At 42.2% G+C, this 14048-nt stretch overlaps 1 protein-coding gene across 4 annotated transcripts in view; it reads left to right on the top strand.

The window, feature by feature from the left end:
- The window catches only part of ATXN7L1 (ataxin 7 like 1), a 226432-nt gene that overhangs the window by 195150 nt on the left and 17234 nt on the right, over positions 1–14048 (top strand). For 3 of the 4 annotated variants that reach the window (XM_054564434.1, XM_054564433.1, XM_054564432.1), the window contains exons 6-7: positions 2002–2084; positions 2921–3177. In XM_054564434.1, the coding sequence (XP_054420409.1) occupies positions 2002–2084; positions 2921–3177 (340 nt within the window). Of the gene's footprint in view, positions 1–2001; positions 2085–2920; positions 3178–3396; positions 3529–14048 lie in introns of all 4 variants that reach the window. The other variant, XM_054564435.1, reaches the window with a different exon arrangement.

Here is a 14048-nt window from a genome sequence, read left to right as displayed (position 1 = left end):
GGCCTGGCTGGGCACAGTGTCCAGAACCTGCGGTCCTTGCTGTGGCAGAAGCATGACCATGGCTTCCAGCCTGCACCCCAGTCTGAAGTTGTTTGGGGATTTTTTGCTGTTTGTTTGTTGTTTTGTCTCATTGGGTCTTTTGCTTCTGTTGCGCTTTCACACTTGGCAGCCAGGCAAACAACCTGCTCAGTTCAGGCAAACATGAGTACTGGTGTGCATCTGGGTACGGGTCTGACTCGGACAGGCCCAAGGGAAAGAACTCCATGCCAGGCAGCCCGGGGCCTGGCACCCAGGCACTCCTTGGTGGGCGGAGAAGAGGTCTTTTAAGAAATAGGCATCTCCAGGTCAAGTCATTTCCTATTCTTAACAGTAAAGTATTAAAAAAAAGAGAGAGAGAGACAAAAGAAAAATAAGGGCAGGAAGCATTTTGATAGACAACCAGGGAATCTGTCTTGTATATGAGAATGGTTTTGTTGTACATATTGCCATTACTACCATCACAACCACCCCATGACCATCAAACCTTCTTTTATTTTATTTTTTTAAGATTTTATTTATTTATTTTGAGAGAGAGAGAGTAAGGGAGGGAGAAAGAGAGGGAAACATCAATGTGTGGTTACCTCTGTGCGTCCCCTACTGGGGACCTGGCCTGCAACTCAGGCATGTGCGCTGACTGGGAATCGAACCAGTGTCCCTTTGGTTTGCAGGCCAGCACCCAATCCACTGAGCCACACCAGCCAGGGCAAAACCGTCTTTTAAAAATAGAATCCATTCATTGATTATACTCAGAGTCTCAGAGTTTACTCCACCAGTATCAGAGAGTTTTTCGGACTAGGCAACCTCTTCAAAGTTCGCAGCTATCCAGGGCTCTTGAGGATACCACCACATTCATACACACCCCTCACCCACCCACTAATTGTCTTCCTGAATGCCCAGAAGAGCTGTGCCACTCCTGTTCCACAGGAGGCAGGTGTGTGACGGGTGCCTCCCAGAAACAGCACAGGCCACCTGGAGGGAGGAACTTGAAGGCCTAAAGGGAGGGTCCTTAAGAGATTGCCCTCACTTCCCCTCATTTTCCTGGAGGAGAGCACTTCTGTAATCCAGAGGGGATGAAGGATCCAAAATGGGCCTAAAAATAGCAAGTTTCTTAGAAGTAAATTAAACACGACCCACCAACAGTCCAGTGGGAAGGCAGACAGTGGGGAAGGCCTGGCCTTCTTGCAGCCATCCAAGAACATGGCCTGTCCTGCCCATTCCCATTTGGAGCAACAGGCCCATGTTGGGAGCAAAGCAAGAAGCTGTGAGACTAGCAGGCTCTGCCCTCTGTGCACCTTCAAGTTCCGATCTGCTTAAGGCACACACCCAGGCTTTCCCCCTGCTCCTGCCTATGATACCTCCAAAATGTTTCTGAATCAGGTAAACAATTTTTATGGTCATCAAGGCGGTATGGAAAGCCTTGTGCTGAGCACTTTGCAAAGCAGGAGAGAGGTAAGGTCACACTGACATGTCAAGGAATAATCTCCCGTTTAAGTGGCTAAAACTAGTAGGAAGGCAGGGTGGGGTTGAGGAGAGAGGATGTACTCTTGGAACCACCTGGGAAAAAGTAGCCCTTAGGCCTCAGGTGGCTCTCCCTGGTCTGCAGCTAGCTGTGCCCAGAGGGGCCGGGTGCCTGGAGAAGCTTTTCAAGCGAAATAAAGTGTGAGAGCAGCAGGGCTCCTCCCGCCACCCTCTAGTGCACACCCCACCCCACTGCCTGTGCCCTGTGCTACATCCCACAGCCCTACCGAAGCTGGGCTTGGGGACGCTGGGTTCAGAGGGGTGTCCCGTTTCCCCCTAAGCTGTTCTTGAAGCATTTTAGCAGTCGGTTGGGGAAAACAAAAACAGATTGCCTGACAATGTCTCACTTGTTGGTGCAAATGTGCATTTTTTTAATGTAGTCTTAATGCCAAATCCTATTTAGTCTCCTTTTTTCTTATATTTTTTGTTTGTTTCTTAAACCAGAGAGAGAATTTGACCCAAATAAACACTGTGGAGTATTGGATCCCGAGACAAAGAAACCTTGCACAAGATCCCTCACCTGCAAGGTATTTCTCTTTCCATAAAAAATACTTCCTGCTCTCGCTGGGGCCTTTGTCAAAATGTTTGCATGCCACTCTCTGCACACGGCAGGGTGTGGAACCTAGACATGACCCCCAGCTGTTCTTTGTAAAGGAAATGCTTTCTTCTCTTCCATGGTAGCAGAGTGCCTGCCTCAAACTGGCTGGCTTTTTAAGAAGGGAAAAAAAAAAAAAAAGGCATCCCCTGTTACTTGTGAGGCCAGACAGTAAATTGTATTTATAGGCACTCACAGGCGGTTCTAAACCCTGCTACGTTTTAATGTATGCAGGAGCGGCGGCGCGGCGGCAGCGCCCTGAAAGACAGCCCTGCCGCGCTCCTCATCGGGCCACGCTGGGGTGGCCAGGGGGACGGCTGGCCCAAGGCAGCCACCGCTGGGGAGCCCCCAGCCTTATATTTCATGCTGAACTGCTAGTGCTTCTTGGGATTAAGGCTGTGGCCCTCTCTGCTTGGTGGCTCTGTGTGTCTGGGCCAAAGCGAGCCTCCCACCTGCACCTGGATTAACTCTAGACTCTTTCACGGTGGCCTTTCATCAGAGAGATTTTCCTGGGTTCTGCACTGAAGCTCATCATCTTATGCCATTTTTTTGGAGGAAGCTTTGGCTTAACGCCAGGAAAGTAGGGCATGGTTGTGTTTGTGTGGTCTCTGCCTCTTCCCAGCCACAGAACAGGAGCTGTTGCCTTGAAGTTGACTTTTCAAGCACCTCTAAATTCCCATGAATTGCTGTTTCTGAAATGGAGGGCCCGGAGAAGCAGGTTTATGTGCTGATCAAAGAGGCTGTGCTTTTCATCTCTCTTCTCCTTAGACGCATTCGCTAAGCCATCGGAGGGCAGTCCCGGGCCGGAAAAAGCAATTTGACCTTCTTCTGGCGGAACACAAAGCCAAGTCCCGGGAAAAAGAAGTTAAAGATAAAGAGCATCTTCTGACTCCGACGAGGGAAGTACTTCCAAACCAGTCCGGGCAGTCACAGGACCCGCTGCCAGGATCTTCAGGGAGCTCTGGGCCAGAACCTAAAGTCACATCCCCTGCAAAATCCAGGCCACCTAACTCTGTGCTTCCTAGGTAAGTCCCACCATGGCCATAGAGGCCCAGAGTCCTTGGTCAAGTGACCCTGCCTTGCTGGGTTGTGTGTGGTCTGTTCAGGTGTTAAATGGAAGTCATAATAGTCCTGCCACATAAGGCGGTTGTGCAGTTTAAATGAGAGCGGGCCTGAGGGGCTGAGCCATAGTGTTCAGGGGGTTTTACTGCTGTCATCATTGTCATCATCAACATTCTCCTTAGCAGACCTATTCAGAGCAAGAGTAAGCTGAAAAGAAATGCCTGGCTGACACATCAGCCACCGGGCAACTTCCTGGCTGCCTGGGATTTCAGATTAGTAGAAGATTCCTGGAGCAGAGAGTGCAGAAAACATGGGTGAATGGATAATTGGCACATGGTAGGAGCCCATTTGACACAAGATATGAATTTTTCACACGACACTCCAGTGCCCCGGGTGAAGGCAAAGGTGGCATAACAGAGACTTTTTGTTCTTCTATTTCCCTGCACACCCAGATAGCTGAGCCACCTGTCTGTGGTTTTATTTGGTTGTCCTGGACAGAAAGGAGAGAACAGAAAAGAGAAATAAAACCCATTTGGATTAAGAGAGATTTAAAATCCATGTTTGTGTTTTAATGGGCAGTAGACTGTCACGTTTAGAAGCTGACCAGTTTCTAGGTAATAAGAAAGGGAATTCTTTATTCAAAAATACTTATTGAATGCTTGCTCTATAAGCTAGGTAACTGTGGTAGGTCCTTTCTGGCAGGGGTACAGACATGAATGAAATTCTGCTTTTAAGAATTTAAAGTTTAGAACATGAGATAAGACTCAAATATTCATAATGTCATTAAAAGGAAACATTAATGATATAATATGAGAGGTACAGGTCCTGGTATTACTGATGATTTTTAATGCATGCTATGTGTCTCACAGGGTCCAGTCAACAAGTAGGCTTTAAGGGAACATAGTTATAAAACAAGAGGAAGGAGTTGGTTTTTAAAGCAACAGCAGATATTTGGTGGCAGTTGTTGCTGATCTACAGGGCTCTCGCCCTCATGCCTTCCACTTCGGAACAAGCCTGACCCAGTTTGACAGTCATAGCCGCCCTGTAGGAATGCGGGCCTCAGCACCGGCATTCTGGAGACATCATGGATCGCGGCCCGCACACCATCGTCATAGCCACTGCCATGTTGTTGTCATCCATTTACATGCCACTTTTCTTGCCGCCCCGCATTTTGCAAGATTATTTTATTATTACTGCTCACTTTAATGTGGCTGGAAGTGAAGGATATTACCCTTGCTTTAGAGCTGAGGAGACAGTTCTGTTCCAAGCCCTGTTCCAAGCTTCTGCAAAGAGCTTCAATTCTATATGCAGTGACTTTCAGACTCCTTCGGGGCTGTAGAACTTTCATACCCACCAAGCCTTACACGGGATGCAGTATACAAGCAGACCTGCCTCCACCTGAAGCCAGCTCAGCCCTGCTTTCTTCACACATGTACCCAGAGCCCGCTCTGCCCCCCAGCCTTCCAAGGGATCACCTCATACTCCCCAGAGATTCCAGGGACCCAGTTTAAAAACCCATTTTACTATGTGATTTTGACGGATGGAGGTATTTCTCACCTAAGTGGGGGTACCTGATTAACAGAGAAGCTTGGGGCCGCCATTTAAAAAAAAACAAAAACAGGCAATGGAGTCTTAATAGCTTCTTCTGCCCATTCCTTTCTGGTTTAATTTTGAGAGGAATGTTTGTTGATAGAGAAATGCCAGATATAGGTGTTCACTTACAGAAGCGGAAAAAAGAGAGTGAGGTTAATCACCAAAAGGGATGTCTCTGAAAGGAAAGCGGAGGCAAAGAAGAGCATTACAAATGTTGCTAACAATAATTTTTGAGGATGCTTTTCAAAGTAGATGTAGGCACCAAAAAACTCAGGATGGACTCTGATCCAGTGTTCATAGGGAACAGCGTTCTCATGTAATCAGAGACCAAAAAAGCATGGTAAGAGTTTAATGTTATAATTACATAAAACTTAAAATATTTATTTTACTCATATTAGTCATATACATATGATAAATATTTCTTTTTTAATATATCATATTGATAATACTATTACAGTTGTCCCAATTTTTCTCCCTTTGTCCCATTTCAGCTGGTACCCATTCCCTCCAGCAGTCACCCCCCTCCTAGTTCATGTCCATGGCTCATGCATGTTGCAATAAGTTCTTTGGTTTATCCATTTCCTGTGCTATTCTTAACATCCCCCTGTCGATTTTGTACCTGCCAGTTATGTTTCTTAATCCTTACCCCTTTATCCCATTCCCCTTTCCGCTTCCCAGCTGATAACCCTCCAAATGATCCCCATACTTATGATTCTGTTCCTGTTCTGTTTGTTTGCTTAGTTTGTGTTTTTAGATTCAGTTGTTGATCGTTGTGAACTTGTTGCCATTTTAGTGTTCATAGTTTTGATCTTCTTGTTCTTAAATAAGTCCCTTTCACATTTCATGTAATAAGATCTCAGTGATGATGAACTCCTTTAGCTTTACCTTGTCTGGGATGCACTTTATCTACCCTTCCATTCTAGATAAAAGCCTTGACGGATAGAGTAATCTAGGTTGTAGGTCCTTGCTTTTCATAACTTTGAATACTTCTTGCCAGCCCCTTCTTGCCTGCAAAGTTTCTTTTAAGAAATCAGCTAACAGTCTTATAGGAACTCCTTTGTAGGTAACTCTCTGCTTTTGTCTTACTGCTTTTAAGATTCTCTGTCTTTATCCTTTGATATTTTAATTACGATGAGTTTTCTTTTGGTCCTCTTTGGGTTCAACTTACTTGGGACTCTGCTTCCTGGCCTTTCACATCTATTTCCTTCACCAAATTAGGGAAGTTTTCTTTCATTATTTTTTCAAATAAGTTTTCAATCTCTTGCTCTTCCTCTTCTTCTGACATCCCTATGATTCAGATGTTTGCACATTTGGAGATGTCCAGAGAGCCCTCATGCTATCCTCATTCTTCTGAATTCTTGCTTCTTCTTGCTATTCTGGTTGAATGCTTATTTCTTCCTTATGTTCCAAATTGTTGATTTGAATCCTGGCTCTCTCCCCTCCACTGGTGGTTCCCCGTAGATTTTTCTTTATTTCACTTAGTGTAACCTTCATTTCTTCATTTATGTTGTTGCCATACTCAATGAGTTCTTTGAGCATCCTGACCACCAGTGTATTGAACTCTGCTATTGATAGGTTGGTTATCTCCATTTCACTTATTTCTTTTTCTGGGGTTTTGTTCTATTCTTTCATTTGGGCCATATTTCTTTGTCTCCTCAATTTGGCCTCCTCCCTATGTTTGTTTCTGTGTATTAGGTAGGGCTGCTTTGACTCCCTGTCTTAGTAGTGTGGCCTATTGTAGAGAAGGCACCTGTAAATTATGTGAGGTAAAGCCTTTGGTAATCACCAGGGCAGGACAACCCACTTCACAGCTTTATGGCTCTGGGTCGGGAGAGGGCTTGGAGAGGAGACAATGCTACTGCCTCACTTCTGGAGGTTTGTCTAGAAACACCCTCTTTCTAGTCACTTCACCCACTTCCCATATGCAACTAACACCCTTCCAACTCTTGCCCTGGTGGTGAATCCCAGAGTGGGTGGGTTTGCATATGCTCTAAGTCCATGCAGCCCTTTAAACAGAGTCTCCTGCAAATCCAGCAGTTTCTTCCACTGTCCCAACCCCCACCGGTTTCTATAGCCAGATGTTACGAGGATTTATCTTTCTGGCTCCGGAACCTTGGGCTGTGCCTAGGGTTGGGATTGCTCACTCCCAAGGTATTTCTCCTGATTTTTACCTGCCACACGTGAATGTGGGACCATCCGTTACATTGCCACTGCCACCCCATGTGTCTGTGACTCCACCCCTCCCACGCATCTGGATGAATGTGGCTTCTTTAAATCCTTTGGCAATGGACTTCCATACAGCTTGATATTCTGACAGTTCTGTGTGTTATTTGTTTTGAAATCTAGTTATAATTATTTCTATGGTTGCTCTTAGAAGCAAAGTGTGTCTATGCTTCCTTGACTGGAAGTCTATAATGGATATTTCAGTTACACTAATTATCTACAATTGGCAAAAATATATATATTATCACACATGACTAGAATTATCATAATCCATTCCTGATCATGAATTCCTTTTGTTGAAAATATTAATGTGTGTGAATTTATTTCTTACATGTTATTTTGATAACCTTAAAAATAGTTCAGCTTTCATATTTTTGAATTGCAACCCATTCTTGTCAGTGGTTCCTAGAAAGGAACTTGAGTGTAGAATTGGAAAAGTTGAAGTTAGAGAACACAGGTGGAAACAGGATTGGAAGTGCATATCACAGCTCCATGTTACTAACTAGATGAGCATGGTCATGATTCATAGTCTCTCTAGCCTCAATTTGCTCACATGTAAAATAGAGCTAAAAAGAATTTAGTGAGATAAAGTACCAAGCTCATAATAAGCCCTGAACTAATTATAGCTGTTAGCGATGGTGATATTCAGTGGGGAAGCAATGAGTAAACAGCCCTTGGTAGTACCTGATTTCCATTTGCCCGTCTTCTTGCCTTCTGTCTCCCAACCTGGGGGCCCTCAAGTAACACACGCATATGTTCTCTTTCTTTGCCCCCTGACACTAAGGGAATGCATTACTTTCCCCAAAGTACCCAAGGGCTATGGATGACCAGCCCCGCCATACTGTCAGGACCCTGTTGGAAAGGAGGAGGAGGGAAGAGTGTCTAGCTGAACTCTGAGAAGCCAGAGTCTGACCTGTGGAAGCCAGGTCTGACAAAATCTGGACACATTCCCTTCAGTCTTGAGGATGTTCACACATCTAATCTTAAAATATAAAATGCCAAAACCCATTAAGTTTTAGACTGACAAGGGGCAGTGAGGAGAGAGGCAGAAGGTTCTAGATACCTGAAAAAGATAGAGATGAGACTGGAATGAAAGCAACTTCAGTTTTGAATAATTAGGATAGTGTTATTGCCATATTGTAAGCCATTTCTCTCCTTGACTTATGTTTGTCCGTGTGTTTTCTCTACATTCATTTCTCAATATGGGGAAGCTATGAAGTCTGATTTTCACCTCTTATTAACTTTGCAAGCCATTTCCTCATCTGAGAAATGTCGATAATAGTTAAATGCACAAAGGCAGTGGGTAACTTGGATGAGGAAGTGTATGTGACATGCCTAACACATAGCAGGGACTCAGTTAAGGTCAATTGTCTGGTGCCCTCTTTCCCAAAGCGATCAGACGGACTGGTGCTCATGCTCCCTCAGAGTGGTGGCAGTGGAGACTTTCTTTAAGTTTCCCTGAGTAAAAACAAACAGGCAACATCATCACATACACTGTCTTTAGACCAAACTGGTAAGTGAAGAGAGGAGGGATGATGTAATATCGAGGGAGAAAAGATGGATGGCAGCTTAACAAACTTGAGTGATTTTTTCCACACTTTCTCATGACTAGTTGCACCTTTTCCCATCACTTCTCACCAAGCCCTATTTTTTCCTGAGACACAGTTGGTTCCAGTGAACTGCTCCCTTCCAGGTTCCACCATGGAGTGCAGCAATCAGAGATAGAAAGTCTTGAAAGCATCTACCACTCCATCATCACCGGGAGGGTACATGCATCCTGAATGAAACAAGCCTAAAAGGAATAGATTCGGATTTCCTACTCCTCCATGTGTTCTGTATGATAGGCACACCATCCTTCATTCATGTTTCTGTCTTGCCCCTACAAGCTGATTTTGTTCTAGGACACAGAAGTTCCATGTTCATCTTTATTCTCTGGCAACTGAAACTTACTATTGGGTATTTCAAACTTTTGTGTTTGTTTGGTTGGAGTAAGGAAAGGTTTATTGATCAAGAAGGTGCAAACTGAGAAGGTGGGATCCCTAGTGGTACCTCAAATCCATCTTAAGAAAGCACAGAGTTCAGGCTTCTTTTATGCCAAGGGAAGGGGTAATGGGAGTGGCAAGAGGTGACTGACCACCTCAGACATCTGGATGCTGCCAGTCAGGGTCTGAGGAAGATGGGTACTGGTTGCTGGGAGTCTGGTCTCAGTTGCAAGGTTCCTGCAAATCTTTGATAAATAACCCTTACTTCCCATATCTCCTCAAGCCACAAGCAGAATTCCTCTAAAAATTAGCATGTCTATATGCAAGTCTAAGCAGAAGCTACTAGTCTGAAGGCCGTGGGAACAACTCAGGCTTGGAGTCAGAGAGGCTGAGCATTTTTCTGTTACATTTACCCCCTTTTTGTCATTTGTTTCTCAGTATTGAGGGAAGGCAACCAGGTCCAGGTTCAATTAAGAGGGAAGATTATCTTTGAAGACGAAGTCAGATCTTCCTGCCCATTGAGCCCCATTTATCTGGCTTGTACAATCTCCCATGCCCACCTCTTCCATAATGGGCCCCAAGCCTTAGAAGGAGCACTCTGAGTGTTCAATTTAGACAAAGAATAAAGAGTAACTTTTATTATTATGTAGCCACCTCTCACTTGTACCCCAACCAGGAACAGAACCTACAACCCAGGCATGTGTCTTAACCAGGAATTGAAGCAGCAACTTTTCATTTTGCAGGACAACACCCAACCAACTAGGCCACGCTAGTCAGGGCTCAGACTGAACTTTAAATAGCCTCTCAAAGATGAGAAGCCAAGCCACATACTTGCCATCAAATTTTGACTGCAATACCTACACATTTGAGTGGATCCTCCTCTCTTCTCAAGGCCCCCAACATATCCTGAGGTTCTTTCCTTGCATCTTCCAGGAAGCAATGTTTGTTCCCCACCTGGAAAGTCTGTTGTGAACCATGTAAACTAGGTACCAGACTGTTTTCCCAAAAGGGCTTTATTGGCTTCCAAAGTCAATCTTAACTCCTCAAAGTCTTCTGGTCTGAGCCTATGCATGCCTCTTTCAAACATGGCATTCCATCCAAAGCCTGGATAATAAAACTAGTCTAGTAGATTCTTATTGAACTTACATTGCTATGAAAATAAGAATACTTACTCATTATTGTATTCTTCAAGGATCAAGTAGTGAGAAAAATAAATGTTTCAATTCTGCTTATAAATGTATAATTTACCAAACTGCTAAGTCATGAGTAAACAAGTTTCCTTTTATCTGGAAAACAAAAAGATTAAAAAATCAGCAACATCAAACAAAAAGCCATAAATACCGTAACCAATGTCGTCATTTCATTCAGCCCTATATAATTAAACTTGCTGTGCTTGAATCCAGTTTTTCAATTAATTCTCTAGACTTTGCCTGATAATTCCATGAAGTTTGCACAGCTATCAAGACTCCTATGATTTGCTCAGTGAAGTGGGTACCTGATCACTAGAGATTATGGAAGGTATATTCTAAGTGGGAAACCATTTTCTGACTGTCTCTTTGCTTTGTGAGGGCATCAGCCTGTGATAGGAGGAAACCTCAACTTACTCAGAAAACATACACACAAAAACAAGAATATATTGATAACCCAAACCAAGTGGCAGTTGGATGAAGTCCAGCTTAAATGAACTATAGTGGATGAAGAATGCAAAAACTCAAAAAATGCCAAGGAGCCAGGTTTCCCAAGTGGCCATCTTGGGTTTCCCATAGCCCCAATTATTCATTTAGTTTACAGCCATTTTTTACCCACCTTAATCACTCTGATTCAGAAACAGACTGTTGCCATATTACAAAAATATCAGGATGGCAAAAGTCTAGCAATGGGTCCCTTTTCTTTTTTCTTTTTTGTGGAAGCAGGATGGACTTCATTCACTTGTGCCACAATCTGATGCTCAGGTTCAGTGGTTTTAATGTGTCCCTCAATTTCGATGACAGACGTCTTATGTCAGGATATCTCAGATCTTCAACAACATATTTTTGGAACATTTATAATATATACTTATAAAAATACAACACAAGGAAGACTCACTGTTATTTTTTTGACAGAACTTTTCATACAATTTCAACTCATCAAAATAATATTTAACAATATTATATTTAACAAAATTTTATATATATATATATATATATATATATATATATCTCCCAAGAGGTTTAGACTTTTGACTAAATAGGATCATATCATTATAAAGCAACGCTTAATTATCCATTTAACCAAAGTGGCAGTAGAAAATTTCAAACACAAATACAAAAGTTTACGTAATTATTAACAGAATAGTTCTTACTATTGAGGAGATGCCATTTCCTTAGGTAATCAAGGATCTGGTTAAGGCAACATAAAGCACAGAAAATTTTTTTGATGAAACACAAAATCTTTGCTTTCTAGACAGAAAACTTTTTTGCAGTATCAGTAGCAGACCAATAGTCCAAGAAGCTTTGTCCTCTTCAGCAGAGAGAGAAAACCAGATTATAATTTCACATCAGCTTCCTTTTGATGTTTAAATTTTTTCTTTTTCTTAACTAAAGTTATATAGGCATATAGTTCAAATATCGAATAGTAGTAAAAAACATAGAATGGAAAACAGTACTTCTTGCTGTTCTGGAATCCTCCTTACCCTCTCTGTTTAGAGCACCTGTTTCCTGGATCACATTGCCTTCCTCCCTCTTGGTTTGCTCTTTATTTTGATGGAATATCTCCCCCAATAGCTCAGTTTTTAGAATTCTTACGTACTTAAATGCTTTTATTCTACCCTCACACTTAATTGATAATCTCTCTGAGTAAGTAACTGGATTGAAATAATTTCCCTAAGAATTTGGAGACATATCTCCATTGGCTTCTAGTATTAAAGGTTCTTGTTGAGGAGTTTAATGTCATTCAAACTCACATTTCTTTTCAATGACCAGTTTTTATCTCTGAAGATTGGGGCTCTGAATATCAAAGGAATTACTCTTAATGTAGGCATTTTTTTCATTTATTGTATTGCGTACTCAGTAGATTCTTTCAATCTGGAAACACCTGTTTCTGGGATATTTTCCTGTCTTAATGTCTTGAATACTTTTCTCTCCATTGTTGTCTTTATTCTCTTATTTGATCTCCTGTTGGTTGGATGTTGGATGTTTTGCTCTGATCTTTTTATTCTCTTAACATCTTTTCTCCTGTTGTCTCTCTTAATTTCTTATTCCACTTCCAAAAGATTTTATTTTCTAAAAAGCTCTTTACCTTGAAAACTGTATATTAAATAATCAACTTATGATTCACTTTATACATTTTTAGAATCTGCTTTTTATTTGATTGCTCCTTATAATATCCGATGAAATGTAATCATTTTGTAGAGGTAGTACATTTCTAATATCTTTGAAGATAGTTTTTTTTAGTTTTTCCTCTTTCCTTCATTGTCTTACTTTCCTCCAAGTTTGTTTTGTGCATATGTTTCATGTTTGGTTGAATAGTCTCATGTAGAGATGTTCCAAGAATGTTTGGTGATCCCTAACCACCTAAATATTAGAAGAGAGGCTCTAACAAGCTGATTGGAAGTCTGCATTCCAACAGGTCATCAGGTCACCAGTCAGCCTTTTTTGGAGGATTCCCACAGGCAAGATCTGGGAGTCCTTTCTCTGGGGTCATTCAGTTTCTCAAGGGAAGAATCCTGCTGAGTGATGTGCCTAGCAGTGGGCATTCTGAGAGCGCAGACAAAGGAACTGACTAGGGATAGCCCACAGTCACCGTGTTTCCAGCCCTGTGCCTCACTCCTGATCTCTGCTGAGCCTGGTCTCCAGTCTCTCCAGTTCGGTTTCTCTAGAAAATAAGCCTTTTTTCTCTTATTGGAGAGCTGATTGGAGAGGGAGCGTGGTCCTGGTAGGTAGTAAGTCATCTGGCTGTCTGATGTAGTGGTGATGACTTGTAGGACATGTTAAGACTTTAAACTCTCCGTGCATAGCTGTCACATTATCCATGACTTTTACAGCTCTGGGTAGCTCCTGGCGCCCTCCTTCTTGGAGGTTCTGTGGTAGGTCAGCTCCTCTCCCATCAGTTAATATTCTCCAGCCACATTCTGTCTTCTTAAAATATGTTAAATCTCTCCTTCACATTTGTATCAGTTGGGATTTTTCAGGTGCAAGTAGCAGAAAACAGTCATTTTTTTTTTCAATCTCAGTTTATACTCAATGTTATTTTGTATTCGTTTCAGGTGTACAGCATAGTGGTTAGAAAATCAAATACTTTACACAGTGATCCCCCCCAATATTTTAAATACCCACCTGACACTGTACATAGTTATTACAATATTATTGACTATATTACCTCTGCTGTACTTTACATCCCTGTGACTATTTTGTGACTACCAATTTATAGTTTTTAATTCTGTCACCTTTTTCATTCCATTCCCCAACCCCTCTTTCTGACCAAAAGTCTGATATCTGTGTCTATGAGCCTGTTTTTGTTTTGTTTGTTCATTTATTTTACTCTTTAGATTCCCCATATAAGTGAAATCATATGGTATTTGTCTTTCTCTGTCTGACTTGTTTCACTTAGCATAATACCTTCCAGATTTATCCATACTGTCACAAATGGTAAGGTTAAATGGCTAATATTCCATTGTATATATGTACTACTTTTTCATCTATTCGCCTCTTGATGGGCCTTTGGGTTGCTTCCATAGCTTGGCTATTGTAAATAATGCTACAATGAACATAGAGATGCATATATTCTTTCAAATCAGTGTTTTGGGATTCTTGGGTTATATACCCAAAAGTGAAATCTCTGGGTCATAAGGTAGCTCCATTTTAATTTTTTGAGATCTCCGCACTGCTTTCCATAGTGGCTGCACCAGTCTGCATTCCCACCAACACTGCAGAAGAGTTTCCCTTTTTCCACATCCTCACCAGCACTTGTTGTTTGTTGGATTATTGATGATAGCCATTCTGACAGGTGTAAGATGGTATCTCATTGTGGTTTTAATTTGCATTTCTCTGATGATTAGT

This window comes from Pteronotus mesoamericanus, unplaced genomic scaffold (assembly GCF_021234165.1).
Source record: "Pteronotus mesoamericanus isolate MK-2021 breed Mesoamerican mustached bat unplaced genomic scaffold, CSHL_Meso_final scaffold_85, whole genome shotgun sequence".
NCBI classification, from domain to species: Eukaryota; Metazoa; Chordata; class Mammalia; order Chiroptera; family Mormoopidae; genus Pteronotus; species Pteronotus mesoamericanus.
The sequence above is the reverse complement of the archived record's forward strand: the minus strand, read 5'-3'. Positions and strand labels throughout refer to the sequence as shown.